General features: G+C 51.8%; 1 protein-coding gene across 1 annotated transcript in view; it reads right to left on the bottom strand.

The window, feature by feature from the left end:
- The window catches only part of Myo18b (myosin XVIIIB), a 200,747-nt gene that overhangs the window by 30,954 nt on the left and 148,562 nt on the right, over positions 1–21,231 (bottom strand). The window contains 1 exon segment of the mRNA XM_051162160.1: positions 5,737–5,867. Within this exon segment, the coding sequence (XP_051018117.1) occupies positions 5,737–5,867 (131 nt within the window).

Raw genomic sequence — 21,231 nt, 5'->3', positions numbered from 1 at the left:
GCAATAAGAGATAGTAGGCACGGTGTGCAGATTGGAGCTGCTGGCACCGGGGCAGGAATCGGGAGCCCCGCTCTGTGCGGTGGACCCAGCACGGTGCAACGCATGCTTCTGCAACGCATGCTTCTTTCTGCCGTCGACAGTCAGTGATGCGCCTCTGGGGTTGTCCTGGTTGTTTTCTTCTCAAGTTGGCATAAACTAGAGTCATCTTGGAAGAAGAACCTCGACTGAAAAACATGACTTCATCCGAGTGGCCCGAAGGTGAGTCTATAGCGCATTTTCTTGATTAATGGTTGAATGGGGAGAGCTGAACCCAATTGTGGGTGGGGCCATCCCCTGGGCTGGTGGTCCTGGATGGTATAAGAAAGCAGGCTGGGCAAGCTATCGGCACCAAGCCAGTGAGCAGCACCCTTCCATGGCCTCTGCATCAGCTCCCGCCTCCAGGTTCCTGCCCTGCTTGGGTTCCTGTCCTCACTGCTGTTGATGATGAACTGTCACATAGAGCTGTGAGCTGAAGTAAACGCTCTCCTCACCAAGTTGATTCTGGTGTTTGTCAAGGCAATAGAGGCCCTAATTATGACAGTAGCGAAGGATAGATAGGTTCCCTGTTGGCCCCTTGGAATGACAGGACTTTTCTGTAGGTACCTTTTACTTTTTTAGTTCCCAATGCCTGGGGAACTGAGAGTCTCTGGGCTTCAGCAAACCACCATGGAGAAGACAGGAGAGGGAAGGTGGAGGAATGGGACAAGGTGACAAGCAGAGGCTCTGGCCTGGGAGGCTTCCTCCAGGACCCAAGTGTGACATGGTCCTGCAGTGTGATGCAACATCATTCTCAGACGGTACGGCCACTCAGGGGATTGTGGAAACATGGAGTCTGTGCCCTGACTGGCAGAGTCACAGAGCTGTGGGAGGGCCTTAAAAATGGCACCAGCTTCTGGTCCAGATGCGCATAAGCCAGCCTGCATGCCCTGTGTATTCCTCAGCTGACATGTCCCTTTCTATAGGAGGCTCTGCCTCTAACTGGGCTAACACCTCTCCTCTCTCAAGAAAGAAGCTAATACCAGGCTCTTCTCCTACTTTCTAGAACTTTCCTCTTGGTCTTTGTTCACATTTTCTCAGATTCTCCCCTTGTGGGTCTGTAAGCTGGGGCCATCTATTCCACCGGGCACAAGCTGCCAGAGGCTTTCCACTTCCTGCAGAGTCAGGCGCATTCTCCTGTTTGTTTATACATTCACTTACATGCATGCCCCAGAATGTAGGCTGTGTGGAGACAGCCCCATTACCGAACTGTTCTCCATTCCTTAGACATGCAACAAACCCAGGCCTCTGGCATCACGCTGAACATCTCACACAAGCTATTCAGCCCTTGTCCACCTTAAGATAGAGGAAAATGGAAATGAAAAGCAAGAAGGAAAATGCAAATCCATGGTAGGGTGTCTGGTGTGGATGGATGGACGGATGAATAAATGAGTGAGTGGATGAATGAATGAGTGAATGGATGGATAAATAAATGAGTGGCTAGATGGATAGATGGATGAGTGGATGGATGGATGGGTGGATGGGTGGATGGATGGATGGGTGGAAGGATGGATGGGTGGATGGATGGATGGATGGATGGGTGGATGGATGGATGGGTGGATGGGTGGATGGATGGATGGGTGGATGGGTGGATGGATGGATGGGTGGATGAGTGGATGGATGGATGGATGGATGGATGGATGGGTGGATAAATAGATGGATGGATGAATGGATGGATGGATGGGTGAGTGGATGGATGGATGGATGGATGGGTGGATGGGTGGATGGATGGATGGGTGAGTGGATGGGTGGATGGATGGATGGGTGGAAGGGTGGATGGATGGATGGATGGATGGATGGATGGGTGGATGGATGGGTGGATGGATGGATGGATGGGTGGATGGATGGATGGATGGATGGGTGAGTGGATGGGTGGATGGATGGATGGGTGGATGGATGGATGGATGGATGGATGGAAGGGTGGATGGATGGATGGATGGGTGGATGGATGGATGGATGGGTGGATGGATGGATGGGTGGAAGGGTGGATGGATGGATGGATGGGTGAGTGGATAGATGGATGGATGGGTGGATAAATAGATGGATGGATGAATGGATGGATGGATGGGTGAGTGGATGGATGGATGGATGGATGGATGGGTGGATGGGTGGATGGATGGATGGGTGGAAGGGTGGATGGATGGATGGATGGATGGATGGATGGGTGGGTGGATGGATGGATGGATGGGTGGATGAGTGGATGGATGGATGGGTGGATGGATGGATGGATGGGTGGATGGATGGATGGATGGATGGGTGGGTGGGTGGATGGATGGATGGATGGGTGGATGAGTGGATGGATGGATGGGTGGATGGATGGATGGATGGATGGGTGGAAGGGTGGGTGGATGGATGGATGGATGGATGGGTGGAAGGGTGGATGGATGGATGGATGGGTAGATGGATGGATGGATGGATGGATGGGTGGATGAGTGGATGGATGGATGGATGGATGGGTGGGTGGATGGATGGATGGATGGGTGGATGAGTGGATGGATGGATGGATGGTTGGGTGGGTGGATGGATAGATGAATGGATGGACGGATGGATGAGTGAATAGATGGATGGATGGATGGGTGGATGGATGGGTGGATGGATAAATGAAAGAATGAGTAAGTGAATGATGGATTAATTAATTAATTAGTGAGTGAGTGGGTGAATAAATGGGCAGATGGCAGAGGCAATCAGTAATTGCTGAATCTCTACCAGGCACCTGCTTTTGTGTGGGGAGTTGCTTTTTTTCACCTCTTACTGATCCATCATAGAACTGAAGAGATCAAGAATCCGAGTGGTTGAATATTTGTTAGTTGTCATGTGATATTTAAGGACTCTTGAGTAGAACTGCAGAGTCTATGCCTTGTCCTCCACCAACCGCAGCAATCCCACAAGCTGCTGCATGGAGGAGTGCCCCCGGGTACCAGACACATCACATGACACCTACCTATGCTCACGGATGACACCACACCTCACAGCCTCCCCGAGATACAAGTCAGTTCCCTCCCAACCTGGGGACTGTGAGGCTGATGGTTGTGGAATCCGGAGACACAGTCAAGACAAAAGAAGACACGGGAAACTCAGCAGGAGGAACATGTACAGCCTCCGATATGAAGATTGGGATAAGACGAGCTGAATGCTGGAGCTGCAGCTCAGAAAAGATGGACCCAGTCAGAGGATGAGGCTGAATCTTGTTGCCAGGGAGACAGACATGTCTCATGTGAGCACCATCTGGGGGTTGTGGCTCTAAGGACAGAGGCTGGGGTGATGTCTGGGGTGCTTTATTAGGAAACAAAAGTGAACAATGGCACCTGAATTTGGCTTAACAGCTGATGATTTCCAGTGTCCCCAGTCATCCCATCTCACCACCACAAGCACACATGTCCTGGAGAAGCCAGCGCTCACTCCCAGAACACATCAGAAACAAAAGAAGATTTTAAAGATGCAAGTTTTGTCCTGAGGAGGCTAGAGGAGGAGGAGGCGACACCACTGGAGTGGGAGTGGCTGCAACAATGCCTGCTACCTCATCTGCTGTCTGGCCACTGCTCAGCAGGGAACAGAGAGACGCTGGGAATGTGTGCATGACTGGGAAGTTGTTTTCATATAAAGCTCTGGAGAGGGGCGGGCGGAGCTTGCATGCCTCACCTGCCCAGCGTCTCAGTCTTGCTGTGGCTGGACATTACTTGGTACAGTTAGATGTAAAGATCTTCACAGGACAGGGATCATAGACTCCTAAGCGGCTCTGACCAGCTGGGGACTTCCCCAAGGGAGGTCATGATTGTGTTTGAGCACATAACCACCTATCTGCAGAGACAGGCAGGTCACGGGGCTCACCGGCTAGCTGGCCTAGCTTACCCTGCACAGTTCAGGCTAGTGAGAGACTCTGTCCAAAAACTACGGTGGACGGCTACTGGGTAATGAGGAGAGACATCCAAGGTTGCCCCTTGGATTCCACACTCACACACATGCATGCACATACATGAACACCTACGCCCACACATACATACACTGAGTGCAAAAACTGTAGGGAAAAAGCCTCCTAAATAGGGTGCTGGTGTGTATGCTCATTGTACAGACTTTAGAAAAATAATAAAAACATATATGAATACATGTATGCATATCTATCTATCTCTATATCTATCTATGTAGATAGATTAGATAGAAAGATGGATGGATGGATAGATAGATGGGGATGGGGGTTGGGTGGATGAATAGGGGATGGATGGATGGATGGATGGATGGTTAGATGGATGGATGGATGGATGGTTAGATGGATAGGTGGATGGATGGATGGATAGATAGATGGATGGATGGCTAGATGGATGGATGGATGAATGGTTAGATGGATGGATGGATGGATGGTTAGATGGATGGATGGATGGATGGATGGTTAGATGGATGGATGGATGGTTAGATAGATGGGTGGGTGGATGGATGGATAGATAGATAGATGGGTGGATGGATGGATGGTTAGATGGATGGATGGTTAGATGGATGGATGGATGGATGGATGGATGGATGGATAGATAGATGGGTGGGTGGATGGATGGTTAGATGGATGGATGAATGATGGATGGATGGATGATGGATGGATGGATGGGTGGATGGATGCTCATGTGTGTTCTTTTCCTTGTTGCCAAGGCTTCTCAGGTTTTCACTCATCTCTAACCCAGATGTCTAGTCCTTCCCATGAGGAAAATCACAGTGACCTATAACCTTCTCTGCCTGCCTCACCTCTCAGGCTTGAGTCCTAACTGAAGGAGTGATGACACATGCCTTTAATTCCAGTACTCAGGAGGCAGAGGCACGGAGAATCTCTCTGAGTTCAAAGGCAGCCTGGTCTACATTGCAAGTTCTAGGCCAGCCAGAGATGCATAGTAAGATCCTAGCTCCAACACACACACACACACACACACACACACACACACACACACACTTAATAAAAACATTTTGCAAAACTTTTTAAATTGAGCTCCATCCAACTCTACACAAAGCTAACTTGCTGTGTGACTTGGGGTGTCCTTATGGAAACAGAGAGAAGCTTTCTCCCCAGGGCCTGAGATCTGACTGCTGTGACTGCAGGCAGAGCAAATGGGTGGGGGCTGGCAGGCTCCCAGCGCGGCCACTCAGGTGGTGACGGGGCCATCGGGGCCATCAGGAGTGAACCACGTTTCAAGCTGCTTACTACAAACCTGTGCAACAAGCCGCACCATAGAGGCTACGTAGGGCAGAAACACTGCAGGAGTGGGTAGCAGTGCTGGCAGGACAAATGCACCTGAGTGACAGGCTCAGTATGGGGACAGGCCGCCATAACTTCCAGCCATAATGGACGACAGCCCTGAAACATATGCCAAAACAGCCCTGCCCTTAAGTGGCTTTTGTCAGGAGCTGTGTCACAGCAACAAGAAAGCAATGAACACAGGCCCAGACCAGGCAACCCACTTCCCTAGAACCCCACACCGATCTCTTTCCAACTGCCTCGTGCCCAGCAAAGCAGGTCCCATGCTTCACAGCTGACAAGGACAAGATCCCTCTACTCTCAGTTCAAGCGAACCAGTAACCCTCAGGAATGTGTGGGGTCCCCCAGCAAATACAGCCTGAGACCTCTGGGGACTACAGAGCTCCACAGAGCACAACCCCACGCCCAACCAGGCAGTCACTGGTTACCTTTCTGCATCACTGTCGCTGGACGCCACCTCTTCCAAGGCTGCCTGCAGGTCTGCGATGCGTCGGATGGATGTCTCCAGGTCTGTCTGCAGCGTCTGCCTCACAGCTGTCAGCTCCTCCACGTACTTTTCCTGCAGGCGTGGACCACAGAACCCGTTGTTGGCCTTGAGTGAGACTGCTACCCTGGCCAGGAATTCTGGGGGACAGGAGACACCCTGAGCAGATCCTATAGTTCATTGAGCAAGTTCTTCCCAGGATCCCACTGCAGATGAAGGGACATGTGAAGCCCTGAGTGTCCCAGGCGGGCACATCATGGTCTACACAGGAGGGAACAGGCACCAAAGGACCCTCCTAGCATTGTCCCAGGAATGCAAAGCTGGCTCATCCACATGGAGCACTGCTCCTTCTGAGTGTCTGAGGCCAGAACCACACTCAGATTTACGCCTTCACCTCACTGAGTGCAGAGCCATCTTAAGAGCATCAGTAAGTGGGCCAACCAAGATGAGCCACAGGCTCCTGGGGAAGCTGATGAGCACTACTAGGGTTGGACCTGGTGCAAAAGGTCTGGGGCAATGCAGAGCAGGGGTCTGCTGCCTGGGCATCGCCTTCCTGCTCTCGGGGATGTTCCAGGCCCTGGCTGCCTACGCATCTGCAGCACTCCCCGCCATGACAGCCATAGACCAACCCTCTGAAACTGTAAGCAAGCCCTTCCCCCCACAGATTAAATGTTTTCTTTTGTAAGAATTGCTTCCATCATGGTGCTCACAGCAACAGAACGGAACCCAAGACACTACACAAACTGGGACACGCCAGTGGGGCCCCCTGCAGAGTGATAAACCCTGCAGGCATTCGTGGGGCTTCTTTTCTGTGGCCAGCACTAGTCGACTGATCAAAGTCCCCCTCACCGACACCCTGCTAGCTGAGCCATGACCCTCAATCCCGCTTCAGAGCTGAGCATCTGGGACCTTCGAGAACAGGGACTTATCGTGGGTGCTAGAACTGTAGCTTAGTGCTCTTCACTCCCTTTGTGGTACTCGTCCACAGAGCTCAGTACTCCCTGGCACCTCATTGCTCAATTTTGTCCTGACTCTTTAGAAAATATCTGATGTCCATGAAACATCTATTTTCCAGTTTATCCCTTCACACCAAACTTGGTTTTGTTTGTTTGTTTGTTTGTTTTTTGACAGAGTTTCTCTGTGTGTCCTGGACTTACTTTGTAGGCCAGGTTGACCTTGAACACACAGAGATCCACCTGTCTCTCCCTCCCAAGTGCTGGGATTACAGGCGTGTGCTACCACACCTGGCAACACCAAACTTGTTGACGGAAGGTAAGTCGGCCCCTGAGGACTTTAGGCTAAGTCTGGAAGGAGTGTTGGCTACCATGCCTTGGGGTACACTGTGGCAAGCAATAGGTCAAGAATGGATGCTATTATATCCCAGAATACACCAGAAACACCAGAAACTGCAGGGGATCAAAGCAGCTGTTAAAAAAAAAAAAATCTCTTCCAGGACTCTACCTGGCTACATCCAGAATCTTTTTTTTCTGGAAATTAACTCCACAGGGGGCAGATCAGAAGGCAAAGCAAGGCCTTGAACAGCAGCTCGCTCAGGGCAGTCCAGCCAATAAAATGAGAATCTGCCACACACCACACGCACAGCACCACACTACACACACACACATCATACACACAAAGGGACACACACCACACACACTGCACACACACTCTCACACACACGTACACAGTACCACACACAGAGCACACAACCACACATACACAGCACTGCATAAACGCAGCACACATACACACATACCACACACCCCCACACAACACACAACCACACATACACAGCACCGCACACACATACAGTACACATACACACATGCCACCTCTTACACACACACGTACACAGTACCACACACACAGCGCACAAACACACATACCACACACCCCCTCACACACACCACACATATGCACACTCACACACACACACTCTCAGATTGTTGGGTAGGACTTGGAGTCTCAGGTAGAGTCCTGGAAGAGATTTTTTTTTTTTTAACAGCTGCTTTGATCCCCTGCAGTTTCTTTTTGGTCAGCTATTCAAGGAAATGTACACACGCCTCACGATGGGAGTGTGGGCAGGGTGAAGGTTAAGGGTCGGATATGAGTGCGACTCCCAGCCTCTCCACCAGCTGAAGTAGCCCGGTTATCACAGCAGCTTTCCAGGCCTCTCTGGAGAAACTGAGGACAGTGACATCACTAGAGGCAGCAGAGACAGGATCTGTGGGGCTGAGTGTCCTCATCCCCGGAGTCCAGCAAGGACTATAGCTGTTTCCCATCACGTTCCTCATGGACCGGCCTCCTCATCCTCACTTCACGATTGGGAGCCAGAACCTTAAAGATGGCATTAAGTCTTTCTGACAGGAATGAGGAATGCAGCAGGTAAGGACCAAGCCAGGCCAGGGCTCCACAGGGCTAAAAACGGAGGAGCAATGTGGGCAGAAGCAGGCATGTGTGGGCAGGGCCAGCTGACATTTCAGGGGAGGCTGCCAGCCACGCAAGGCCTACCTCAGGACAGGTAAACAGAGGGACAAGCCAGTGGTCAGACAAGGACGGCAGGGCGGGGGATGGGGGTGGGGGTGGGGGTGGAAGGTTGGGGGCAGGGCTGTGAATCAAAGGACACCAGTGTGTCAGTGCCAACACAACTAGGAAAATGGCCGGGACTAAAGCCCAGAAGCTGCAGAGGCACCACAGGAGCACCACTCGCTCCCTGGATCCATGGGAAAGAACACACAAGGTGCAGTGAACACTGGTCAAAGGGACTGCCCTGCCTAGGGGCGAGGGTACTAAAAGGCCAGAGAAGAGAAGCCCTCTGCCACAGCGGAGCAGTGTGATCCTCAGAGATGAGGCCCCTCAGGCCCCATGTGCAGACTCAGGAGCGTGGATGCCCCTTCCAGCTTTGCCTCCAGGACTCCTGCCTGGGTGAGGGTCATACAGAGCTCTGCAGTCTCAACCCTCAAGGAACATCCCAGAGAGTGGAGGAGATAGAAGCAGAGATGGGTGCTCTGTTCTGGTGATTGGGCTGGGCCGGAACCCAGCAGGTGGGCAGGAGAGAACAGGGTGTGAACTGAGGTAAACCCGTAACCTCATATAAAATGCTCAGCCTCACGGATTCAAATCTCAGAGGCGCAGCTCACAGGCCGTGTGCTTGTCAGCAAGTCACACAACTTTTCTGGCCTCCTATCATCTCATAGCAAAGTAGGAGGGGGCAGGGAAGGCTCAACCAATGGTGGCGCTGCTAATATCCAATCCCCGGAGAGGCCACATGGTTCCAGAGTCCCTGGGGAGGTATTCCAAGGTCAAGCTCAGAATAAGGAGTTTGGCATATCAAAGTCTGTGTCTAAAGCCAGTGGGCTAACTAGATGGAGCAGGAAGGCCCGAGGAATGCATAGTTACGCCCTGAAAAAGGTGTGTGGACCAAGGACTTAGGGACCCGTGGCCACCCCACCTGCAGTGCCCCCCAATGCCCATTTTTATCTGCTCAGAGGGAGCATGCCGGAGCAAGGGAGCACTCCAGAACCAGCAAGCTGCATAACCAGCAATCAGTAGGCCAAGACATCAGCCCCAATACCACAGAACCCAGTAGCCATGCCCGTCAGAACCTTGAGAAGGCACATAGGAAGAAGGAGCCAGTTGGAGGCAGCTGACTCGAGCTGGGGGCCCCCTGCCTCCTTCTGCCTTCCAGATACAGATGCCCAACTGTCACATCCCATCACCACTGGGGTTTGGCTTGGCTGCGTCCTGAGGCCACATAGGCGCTTAAGTTCCTCTGCCTGTTAGCGTGGGGCACTAAGCAGCTCAGGGGTGGAACGCTGGTAGGATATGTGCCCTACTCAGGTGGTCAGGCAGTAACCCCCTCAGACCCACCCAATGCCCAGACAGATTGGCAGCTGTAAGCCATGGAAAGAAACAGACAGAAAAGGCTCCCATATGCATCTCTGCATATTACACAGTCCTCTACTGTCCAACCACGCACCCATCCATGTAATCAACATTTACCGAGCACTTACTGTGTGTTGGCTTCCTCAGAGCTAACATCATCACAGAACCTGACTGATCCACCGGTTGACTCCTGGCACATGGTAGCAGATACATGTTTAAGGTGGAGAGAGTCAGTGTTACCATGTGACTGTGGGTGACAAGGAAAAGAACAGGGTGTGGTGCACACACCTCACACGATAAAGACAAACAGTGAGCAGTCTGTGCTCCCCGGCCAGCACTGCTCAGCGGAGTCAGGAGCCCTTTCGACGACGTCTAGACAGCTGCTCTCCCAGGAGCACTCCACACACAACCACTGCGTGGGAAGCAGCTCAGCCGATAATTAACGTCAGCAATTAAGACCGTCCCTGCTCATGACATTCAGTTAGAGGCTATTACCAACGCTGCCGTCTGCTGCTTGTTTCTTTACCCAAAGCACCCTGCTCCCCAGAGACCTCCATCTACCTGCGATGTGTGGGGGCATCCCCTCAGGCTTCCGTGTCCCCGAGGTGGCCTCTCAGGGTTCAGTTCACCTGCCTTGCCCAGGAGAACAGACCTCACAACACCCTTGGCATCCATCTTGCTGTTTTCCGACACATGAAGGATACACAGACACCTCCTCCTGCTCATCAGGCTGTGGGCGTTGCAGTGACTTGCAGATACACGTGTAGCTATTGCTGCTAGCTTGCTTAGTAAACAGGTGCACACATCCATTAAAATCTGCGGGCACTGCAACTGGAAAGATCTTTCTGACGCTGCTCTGTAGCCCAGGCTGGCCTTGGAGTGTTCATCCTCCTGCTAGGCTCACAGGCTCCACTGTTAAAGCCAGCTCCTGCCCTGACGTAAAATCCAAAGGGCTTTGAAGGTCACACGGAGAAGAGGATCTTAAAACAGCCCCCTGAAACACTCCGAAACACACATAAACCCACACACACACACACATACCCACAAATACACACTCACACATATGCACACACACATAAACACACATATGCGCACACATACAAATACTCACACACACATAAACACATGACCATACACACATAAAACACACTCATGCACACATGCACACACATTCACACATACACACACTCACACACATTCACACAAATACACACTCACACACATACACATGAAAACATAGAGTATGTATATATATACAATATATATACACTTATACATATATTTTAAGAAGATTTCTTCAACCCCGGCACTGTGGAAACAATGTAATTGTAAAGTGTTCCTGTAAATTACTGGCTATGGCTAGTCTCCTTGGCAGGAGCTACCACAACACGCTTATGCTTCCTTTCTGCGCTCTTCCAGACTCTCTGTGGAGATGACTTTGAATCTGGTGTCCTGTGAGGAACTTGGGAAGTGGGCTTCATCTCTTCGGTGCCCCTCTGCCCGCTCAGGAGTGAGAGATAGACGGCTGTCAGCAGGAAGACGAGTTAGGGAGGACGCAGTCGCCACTCCGCGAGGTCATCGCCTTAACCATCCCGAAAACTCACTGTTTCCTTCTATTTTTATGGTGCAATAACAGACACAGAGAGACTCATCAAAGACCTCGTTTTAGTTCACTTTCTGTTGCTGTAATAGAGCACCCGAGACTAGAACATTTATAGAGAGGAGAGGTTTATTTTGGCTCGTGGCTCTGCAAGTCCAAGGGCATGGCAGCCACGTGTACTTGGCTTCTGCCGAAGGCCACGTGCCCCTGATGGAGAGCGGGAAAGCAAATGTACGGGAGCTTCCCCCCTCCAGCTCTGTGCCCCTGAAGTGGCCTCTCAAGGTTCAGTCCACCTGCACCAACGCCCTTGAAATTCATCCATCTTGCTCTTTCCTGACACAGTAAGGACAGATAGACGCTTGACCACCAGTTAGAACAAGGAGGTGCTAGGGGCCCCTTTTTGACAGCCACTCGGAGGCAACCATTTTGGTCCTCTAAGAGGGAGAACTCTGGGGTGTGTGTGTGTGTGTGTGTGTGTGTGTGTGTGTGAACCCGTAGGCCCCCCACCCCCACCCTCACCCAAAGGTCTCACCACCTTTCAGCACTGTTATTTAGATGCTTCGGAGACTAAACATTGGCCTTTGCTGTGGACAATCAGATTCGAACCCTAGCAGACCCTGAAGGCACACAGGAGGAGGCAGGGGACCAGGTGTGGTGGGTGGGTCACGCCTTTAATCCCAGCACTCTGGCCGATCTCCGGGAATTCAAGGGCAGCCTGGTCTGCATAGAGATCGCCAGGACGGCCAGGACTACATAGAAAGATCCCGTCTCAACAAACGGAGAAAGAATGTAGCAGAGAGACGCACACCGAGACAGGTCTACGGGGCCAGCAAATATCTACCCGCTCCTCACCGCCCTTACCTCGCCTGGGACAGGCACGTCTGATGGGCCATCGCACAAACCTAAGCAACCAGGGACCAAGGTGGCTTCTCTTCACCGCCTTGCTGAGAGCCTCTGCCCCAGACTGCCCTGTGCTTTGCCTGCCATTGGCAGCCGGAACACCAGACCTCATCACGCCTTAAGTGATGGCAATCTGCCTGAAAGTGTCCCCTAAGGCTCAAAGGGTACAGCTAGCCATAAGGTCCCTGTTAGGTTTTCGGCGTGAGGCTGCCACTCCACTGCTGAGGGCGTGATCTTCAGCTGGCGGTGGGGCTCTGAGAATCCCCGGGAACTTTAGGAGATGGGCTGGCTAGCTGGAGGAAGTCGGTTGCTGGGAGTGTGACCCCAGGCATAATCTCTTGCCCTGTCAATTTCATGCCTTGAGTTTTTTATCTTTACATCCTTCAATGACGGGCTATAATTGCGATGTGTAAGAAACAAAGCCCTTTCCTCACCAAGCTACTCTGGTCACAGTGTTTATCACAGTAACAGAAAGCAGACTAGGGTACACCGGGGTGGATCAGGGCATACCAAGACTAGGAAATCTATATTTACTTTTAAAAATAATTTTAACAACAATAAATAAAACTGAGGGCTTTAGTGCTGTGATCAATTTACATCAATTTATTACGTTTTAGTTTTAGTTTCCCACTTGAAATTGATGAGCTTTTCAGTAGCCTTTAAAAAGAATAATTAAGATAGAAACCGTGAATAGCAGTAAATAATCTCTCTTTTTCTTCCTGGTTGTTTGTCACAGAAATGGGGAGTCTGAATGGCAGGAGCTGGGAGATGGCTCAGTGGTAACGCACTTACAACCGGCGCCTGAGGACCTGAGTTCTGTATCCAAAACCCTTGAAGAAACTGAAGCGAGGTTAGAAGCACTGGTTACCCCCACCCTCCTGGGGGGTAAAGGGAGGTGGAGACAGGAGGAGGTCAGGAAGCCAGCAGGCCAGCTAGCCCCCCTCCCCCTGTGCGTATGCTTCAAAACAGAGTTGAGGGTGAGGCCTGGCACCCTACGCTGTCTGACTTCCCACACATGAGCTCACACAGGCAGACTGGAGAAGTTCCCTCATTGCGACATCTGAGCGTTTGGCGGTGAAAACCAACACCATTTAGCATGAACTGTGCTGAGTCTTGAACTCGGGTCTTTTCCTGAGCTGGTGGTGCTCAGTGCCAGCCTTCCTCACAGCGCTGGGCAGTGCCCGCCACAGCTCCCCGCTGGCGTCACAGCAGGAAGGGGATCTGCTGTAGGCAAGTGAGACACAGCCTGTGCACGGCAGTCTTTGCCCTAGGCCACGTGACACCTGCCTCTCCTTGGGAACCCTATCAGTTGACATCTGTTTCTCACCTTCACTTCCTGGTGACAATGGCAGTTCTTGCTCTTTGACAAAAGCTTCTTGCAAGGAAAAAAAAAATGACAGAATATCAAGAGGCACGGTTACATATCTGGGTGGCCTGGATCCTTCTAGTAAGGAGATGGGAGCACAAAGGCCAGAGGTACCAAGCAGGCAAGGCAACCTCATTTCCCAGAAATAAGTGGAAAAAATAGATTACCTCCTGCTTGAAGGTGAAAGGATTTCAATGCTCACACTGAGGGAGCCTGAGGTATCAGAGAAATAGAAGATACCCCGCGTCATCCAGTCCCAGGCACCTAACACAGGGAGCTGAGGAACTGAACTGAATAAGAGAAACAGTTTCTCGTGTGAGGGGAAATTGAAGCCAGAAGAGACCAGCTTAATCCAGACGCTACTTTACCTGGTCAAAGCCCTTTGTAGATGTGACAGGATCCCCCCGGGTAATTAGCCAAGCTGATCCTGCATATATGTCATCGGAATGATTCTTGGAGAAAGCAGGAAAGAGGGGCCAGAGGGGACAACTGTCACCGCATTGGGGGGGGGGCATCAAGGTTGGGGTGATACAGACCAGAGCTAAGAGTGGGAAGTCAGAGGAGCAGCAACCAGGAAGGCACGGCAGAGCCAAGGCTGAGGGCAAAGCACTCGCGGCCTGGAACCTTCCAGTAAAGGTGAGGCTCCGACAGTGTTTCCTGTCAGAAGCTGGCATTTTGGGGCCAGAGGACCCCTGAGAAAATGGCCAATTAAAACATGCGACTAGCCAGGAGGTGGTGGCGCACGCCTTTAATCCCATCACTCGGGAGGCAGAGGCAGGTGGATCCCTGTGAGTTTGAGGCCAGCCTGGTCTACAATGCGAGTCCAGGACGGCCAACGCTACACAGAGAAACCCTGTCTCAAAAAACCCAAAGTAAAATAAAATAAAAGATGTGACTGCTGCCAAGAGTGCCCAAGGCAAAACCTTGTTTTCCAGCTGGTCCTTCCACCCTCTACCCCTCGTGCCCCACCCCCATCTGCCCTCTGCTAGGTGACAGCTGCTGCGATGAGAAAGGCTGGGGTGGATGTGACAGCAGCAGGGCAGCCCAGTGGTCAGAGCTCAGCATCACCACTGCTCCATTACCTAAAACGCAAGTGACGCCTCCAGCTTACAAAACCTACCGCACCATCTGCCCAAAGCTCTACGCTCTCTCACCCGTAAATTCTGAGGGAAAGGTCACAAGATTTCCAAAATTACGGCTTTCCGGTGGCACACAACCGAGTGAGAAATTACAAATCTGTGCTCCGTATCAGTTATTTACTGCTATGCAACAAATTACTTTGGCACCCGACATTCGGAAGCAGCAAATATTTACTATCTCACGTGGCTTTCAGTGTGAAGGGTTCAGGCTTGGCTTAGCTGGGTGGCTCTGGTTCAGTGTCTTTGTAGGGCGGAGCCCGGCTGACATCAGGTGAGCCTGAACCTAGGGGACCTCTTTGCTAGGATACTCACTGACATGGCTTGGGCTGCAGCTCTCAGGCGCTGACTGGCAACAGGAGTTCAGGGCTCTCTGCTTTGGGGTGCAGGAAATGCTCACTAAGATGTTGACACAACCTCATGTCAAGAGGAAGCCCTCCCTGAAGTAAACAGTCAAAGGAGAAGAGGCAGAAGCCTAGAGTCTTCTACAGCTTAGCCGGGGATGAGCACGGAGCTACACAGAGGTTCTGAGAGCCTGTTGGAGGCCAGCCAGTAGAGGAACGTCCGAGGACCTTCACAGTCAGAAAGCCCGCACGGAAAGGAAACCCCTGTGTCCATTGGGACCTCAAGCCGAACTTCGAAGAACACAGCTGTCTAATGGATGAACGAAGTCCCTGGAAGTCACGCTCCCTAACCCCCTCAGGAGGCAGCCGGATGTGCACATAAAGTCTTTCACAGGGGCCACCACGATGAAATGATCTCATAATCTAACCCAACGTGATTGGTAAGCCTGGTGTTACAATACAATGGGGAATGCAGGCTCCAAGACACGTGGGGGGTGGGCAGACAGAGAAAGCACCACGCAGAAGCTAAGCCTTGGAGGGGCACTATCTGAAAACCAGAGGACACCAAATCACCAGCACCTGGCCAGGTGACACACACCTGCCACACCCGCACTAGGAAACCAAGACAAGATGATACATAGTTTCAAACCGGCTTGGGGCACATACAAAGCTGTCTCAAAGTAACAGTATCCAAATTATTCCAGCAGCAAGAGTAGCTTGCAGAGGGGCCTGCAGCACCTTGGGTTTCTGACTTCTGGCCTCTGGGCCTTAGATGGCACCCGTTTTACTGGGAGGTGGCACTGTGTGCTGTTTTAAACCCCTGTGTGGGGTGCTGTGTTCCGGTCCAGCAAACTTAGCACCACAGTTTTTTTTCTGTGTCCTGCTGCTTGAAGCAAAACTTGCTGGGGGGCTGGGAAAAGTAGATGGCGCAATCTGTAGAGTGCCTGCCACAGTTTACATGAGTCCCCAGCACCCATGGTTAGGTCTGCAATCCCAGCCCTGGGAAGAAAAAGACAGGAGGACCCTGGGTGCTCTTGAGCAGCCAGTCCAGCAGAGAGGGGCACTCCAAAATCAGTCACAAAAGGAAAAGGTGCTATCTGCCAATGTCTGACCTCCACAAGTGTGTGTGCACACACATGCACGGGCACCTGCCCACACTCATGCATGTACACACACACACACACACACACACACACACACACACACACACTCACACACACACACAAAACACACGCTCTAAAGGAGTACGTTGTATTTCCATGCCGTGTGTGCATGTAGACATCCCATATGTAGGCGTGTCTACTGATCCACACTCCAGTTCTATTAAAGGCAACCCAGAGTCTACTATGCAGACAGTTTGCCAACTTGAGAGACACCCTCCCTCCCTCTTTCCCCTGCCTCATTCTCTTCATCAAGACGGAGGGCTGGGAGCTCCAGGCAGCTGCCAGCAAGCTTTCTCTTTTCCTTTACTATATCAAACTGATTGTTTAAAAAAAAAAAAAAAAAGAAAAGAAAAAGAAAAAGAAAAAGAAAAAAATGCCCCCAGCTGTTGCCTGAAGGCCTTTATAGCTTCATGGAAAGTTAACAGGCAGGCAACTGAGTTGTTTAAGAGCTAGGTAATAAAGACTGAACATGCTAAGGGCCAAAGCCATGGGTGCAGTGAGATAGCCCCTCCACCACTCCACTCCACCACCACCACCACATGCTATGTCCATCTGTGCATAACATGGGGACTAAAAACAGACTGTGGACCCCAAGTCTTCCTACCTAGGTCTTCAGCGCTCTCTCTCTCTCTCTCTCCCCAAGAGCACCCCATCTCCCGCCGCTGCACTGGTTAACAGGGATGGGACTAGACTCCTGGCTTCCTGTATGCTAGGCAGCCACCCTACCATCTGCACGCAGACTCCGGTAACTCAAAACAAGAAGATGGCCAAAGACTCTGACAGTGAAGAGGAGGTCACCGGATTGATCCCTGGAGTCTCCAGTCTCCTCCGATAAATGGGGAGCAATGGGAGACACACACTAAGACCCCCCCCCCCCAGGAAGCTAGGCATAGTGACCACACCTGTAGTCCCAGCACTCGGGAGGCGAGGCAGAGGCAGGCGGATCTCTGTGAGTTTGAGGATAGCCTGGTCTACAGAGTGAGTCCAGGATAGCTAGAACTAGAAGTGACTCTGTCTCAGAAAATAAATGAACAAGTAATAAACACCCTCACGGGGAAGTGGGATGTGGCTGAGGATGCTTTGGGCTTTGGGCAGAAGATAAGGACTGGAATCGGTGTGTAATGTTGCTGGGGGACACGGCCTTGGGTCTTTGAGGAAGATTTGCAACACAACAACAACAACAACCACGCTTCCTTTAAAGTCCCTCACAGCCTTCCCAGGCCCTAACTCACCCCTTCCCCAACCCTGTGCCCTCTGCTTCAGTGACAACACAAAGGGTGACAAAGGGCAGCTCTGGCCCAGCCTTCCCAGTGCCCACACGCAGCGGGGACATTTCGAAGGGGCACTCAGGCTTCCTGACGTGGGGTGAACCCCAACCTCCTGGCTCCAGACTTCCTACAGTCACCCCGCCACCCCCCCCCCACACTCCATTGCCTCGCGATGAAAGAAAAAAAGCTATTTCAATTTTTTTTCCTGCTCAAATACAGATATGACATCCATCCGTACCACCTAATTTTTCTGACAAGAGAATAATTATATCAATATAATTAAGTCTCAGATGCAAAAATTATCTTTAGCACATACACCGGCGTGGAGCTTCCCACATCAGAGACAGGGATTCCAGCTATGGATTCATTAGCTGCCTCCAGCACGTCCTTCATTCAAATCAAGACAAAAATGTCATCAGCACGTATTTCTTTTCCTCCCGCTGGGCCACACAGCTGCGGAAGGAGAGACCCTCCGTCTGAGACTCCGCCAGTGGTCACCGAGTTTCACACCCAGAGAGCTTTGTCAGGGACGCTGGGGCTCGGCTGGTGGTGGACTCACCCAGAGCGCATGTGGCCCTGCGTCCGTCCCCAGCGCCACCTGAGTGAACTGTGTGGGGCGGTGTGCACCTGTAGCCTTAGCGCTCAGGAGGCGAAGGCAAGAGAAGCAGAAGTTCAAGATCACCCTTGACAACAAGGAGACGTGCCTGTTTCAAGATCCCCTTTGACTACAAGGAGACATGGCTGTTTCAAGATCCCCCTTGACTACAAAGAGACATGGCTGTTTCAAGATCCCCCTTGACTACAAGGAGATGTGGCTGTGGGTTGCAGACACAAACGCAGCATTCAGAGAGTCTACCAAAAGCTACCCAGACTGGTGGGGACTGGAAACCAGCACACACCTGTCTGCCTCCCATCGAGTGCTGTGTGTGCCTGTCTGTCGGCTCCGCGGGGGCCTTTGGTTCCTTCCCTTGCTGTAGAATGAGGCTCAGGGACCTTCAGAAGTACCTCACGCAAATGAGGTCATGGTAGGGCCCTGCTCCATGGTGACATATGAGGCCCCAAATGGGCCGTATACGTGATAGTGGTACCAGAAGGCATATCAGTGCTAAGAGTTCTAGAAACTGGGGACTTTGAGCGGCTGCGATGTGGCAGGTTTTGCCCATGCAATTAATTGTGCCACACTGATGTCAACGCACATGTGCTCCTAGTCATGTAAAAACACAGCTGAGTGCACGACAGGATGTTGGGCAACATCCAGAGACTGTGTCACTGGCTTTGAGTCTGCCCTAGTCATCACTTGAGTGTACTTCCTCAACTTATAAAAGACCATTTTCTGTTTTCAGGTCAGGTGTAATAAAGTATCCTGGAGAAAAGCAACTTATGGGGGAAAGGTGTTCATTTCCACTGATGTATTCAGGTTACACCCCATCTGTGCAGAGAAGTCAAGGCAGAGACCCCCAAACTCATCACACGCTGAGTGAGTGAAAAGCCGAGAGAAGTGAACGCATGCACGCCCCCTTTGCTCCTCTCTTAGGCAGTCCAGGTCCCCCTGCCTGGGGAATGGTGCCACCGACAGTGGGCTGGGCCTCAGGCCAGCCCAGTGTCCCGTCCCCCACTGAGACTCTTTCCGGGCAACTCGAGGCTGTGTCAAGTTGACATTCAAGGCCAGCCGGTGAGCAGTTATCGCTGAGACGAGCTACTGGGCTATACTGACAACAGCCACACCCGCCTCTCACTCACTTCTGTCTGGATCAGATTGAAGACCACAGGGAATGACCATCCCCGAAATGTCATCTGAGTCTAGGTAAGAGCAGTCCTCAAGGTTTTCCCCCATAAGACATGGCCTGATGTACTTCTCAGAAAGTTCCCCCATCACTAACAGGTGACCGCATTAACCACAGGGCTTCTTCCTTCTTTCCTTAACAACCAAAGCCGAAGCTATCTACTCCAAAAGGCCAGAGAAATCTCCCACAAGAGTAGGGAGAGAAGCTCCCTCCCAGACGGCCCAATCCTCATGAATGGTCCTACGTTGTTACATCTGTTCTCCCAAGAGATCAGCCAGGGAGGATACAGAAAGCTGCTGCCGGCACTGGGAATCAATGTGCCGCACCCAGGCTCCCTGGTCGTGGAGCGATCGATGCTGCCTCGCTGAGAAATGGGGTGGAGTGGGAGTCACTGATGGAGACAGCGGTGCGTGCGACATAAACAGCAAAGAACAGCACGCGGCCAGGCATGATAACGACAGAGAATAGGGCAACGGTGTCTGGCCTGATGAGGCCCCATCTGCCGAAGTGAGACATGTTCCAGTGTCAGACGTCACAGCCTCGTTTGCCAACGGATTTTCTTGGCATTTTATTCCTGCCATGCTCAGTGTGGGGAGTTCACGATCCTATCCAACCTCTAGTTTGAGGGCACCAGGAACTCTCCAGAGGGGTTCTGAGGAAACTTTTATTTTCTGAACCAGAGGGCACTGAGCTGGAACGTGCGGACAGACGCTAGCACACTGTGGGCAGCTGGATTTGTTGTGCTGTGCCGCTCACAGTGTTAACAGCCTCTCTGGGCTCTACCCATTAGGAGAACACCAGAGTCTCCTCCCTGTAACTCCTGACACGCAAAGTTTTCAAAAAACATTTCCAAAGGACGGAACCACATCCAAGGAACAGCTGAGCCCAGATGTGAAACTGACCCCTGACCCAAACACTCCTCGCTGTGTGAGCTCACTTCAGGATGTGAAGCCTCTTCCCCGGCAAAGTGGCTATAAGTGCATGTCTACGGGGCCACCTTTAAGCTCACAGTCACGGCTGCACTACCCAGAGTGGCCGATGATACAGTCAGCCGAGGCTCCGACGTCGCTCTTATCCTCAGTGGAGCTCTGTTCAGCCTTGAAGGGTGGAAGGCTACCCTCTGCGGGGGTCTGGGTGATATTGGGAATTGCCATACAAAGCCAGACACAGAAAGGCAAATACCATGTCTTTTCTCTCACACATGACATGTATATACGGCGAGTGTGTGTGTGTGTGTGTGTGTGTGTGTGTGTGTGTGTGTGTGTGTGTTGGGGTGTTATGACAAAAAGAAGAGCCACTGTGGGGGGAAAGAGAAATAGTGGGAGGGATCAAGAGAGACTGATGGAGATAAAAGCAAAGAACAAAGGCGCGCACGTGAGAGAGCCACAGTGAACCCGTCACTTTGCCTGCTACCTAAGCCAAAGCGATCATCAAAAGGGACCTGCAGGTAAAGGTGCTTGTCTCCAATTCTGACAAAGACCTGAGTTCAATTCCTGGGACCCCCATGATAGAAAGAAAGAGGCAGCGGATTTCCCCAAGTTGCCCTCTGCCCGGCGCGTGTATGCCATGGCATGATCACACACACACACACACACACACACACACACACACACACATGCTGAGCCATCTCTCCAGCCCGATTTCTTGTTTGTTTATTTTTGTTGTTTCAAGACAGGGTCTCTCTGTGTAGCCTTGGCTGTCCTGGACTCGCTTTGTAGACCAGGCTGGCCTCGAACTCACAGGGATCCATCTGCCTCCCTGAGTTCTGGGATCAGAAAGGAAGTGTCATTCTCAGGCCCTGCCTCTTCCTGTCAGGTCAGCTTTGCCATAGCCACCCCCCTGGAGAAACACTGGCCTTCCATTGACTGATCAGGCTTAGGAGTGGAGGACACTGGGGACACAGTGGCGGCCAATCTCCTCGCTCTCTGGCCTCGAGCAAGGCCCTCTGGCTCCTAGAGCTCCTCTCTCACACTGTGTAAACAGAGATTAAAAA

Source organism: Acomys russatus, chromosome 19, assembly GCF_903995435.1.
Source record: "Acomys russatus chromosome 19, mAcoRus1.1, whole genome shotgun sequence".
Classification (NCBI taxonomy): Eukaryota; Metazoa; Chordata; class Mammalia; order Rodentia; family Muridae; genus Acomys; species Acomys russatus.
This window is presented reverse-complemented; position numbering and strand designations above follow the sequence as displayed.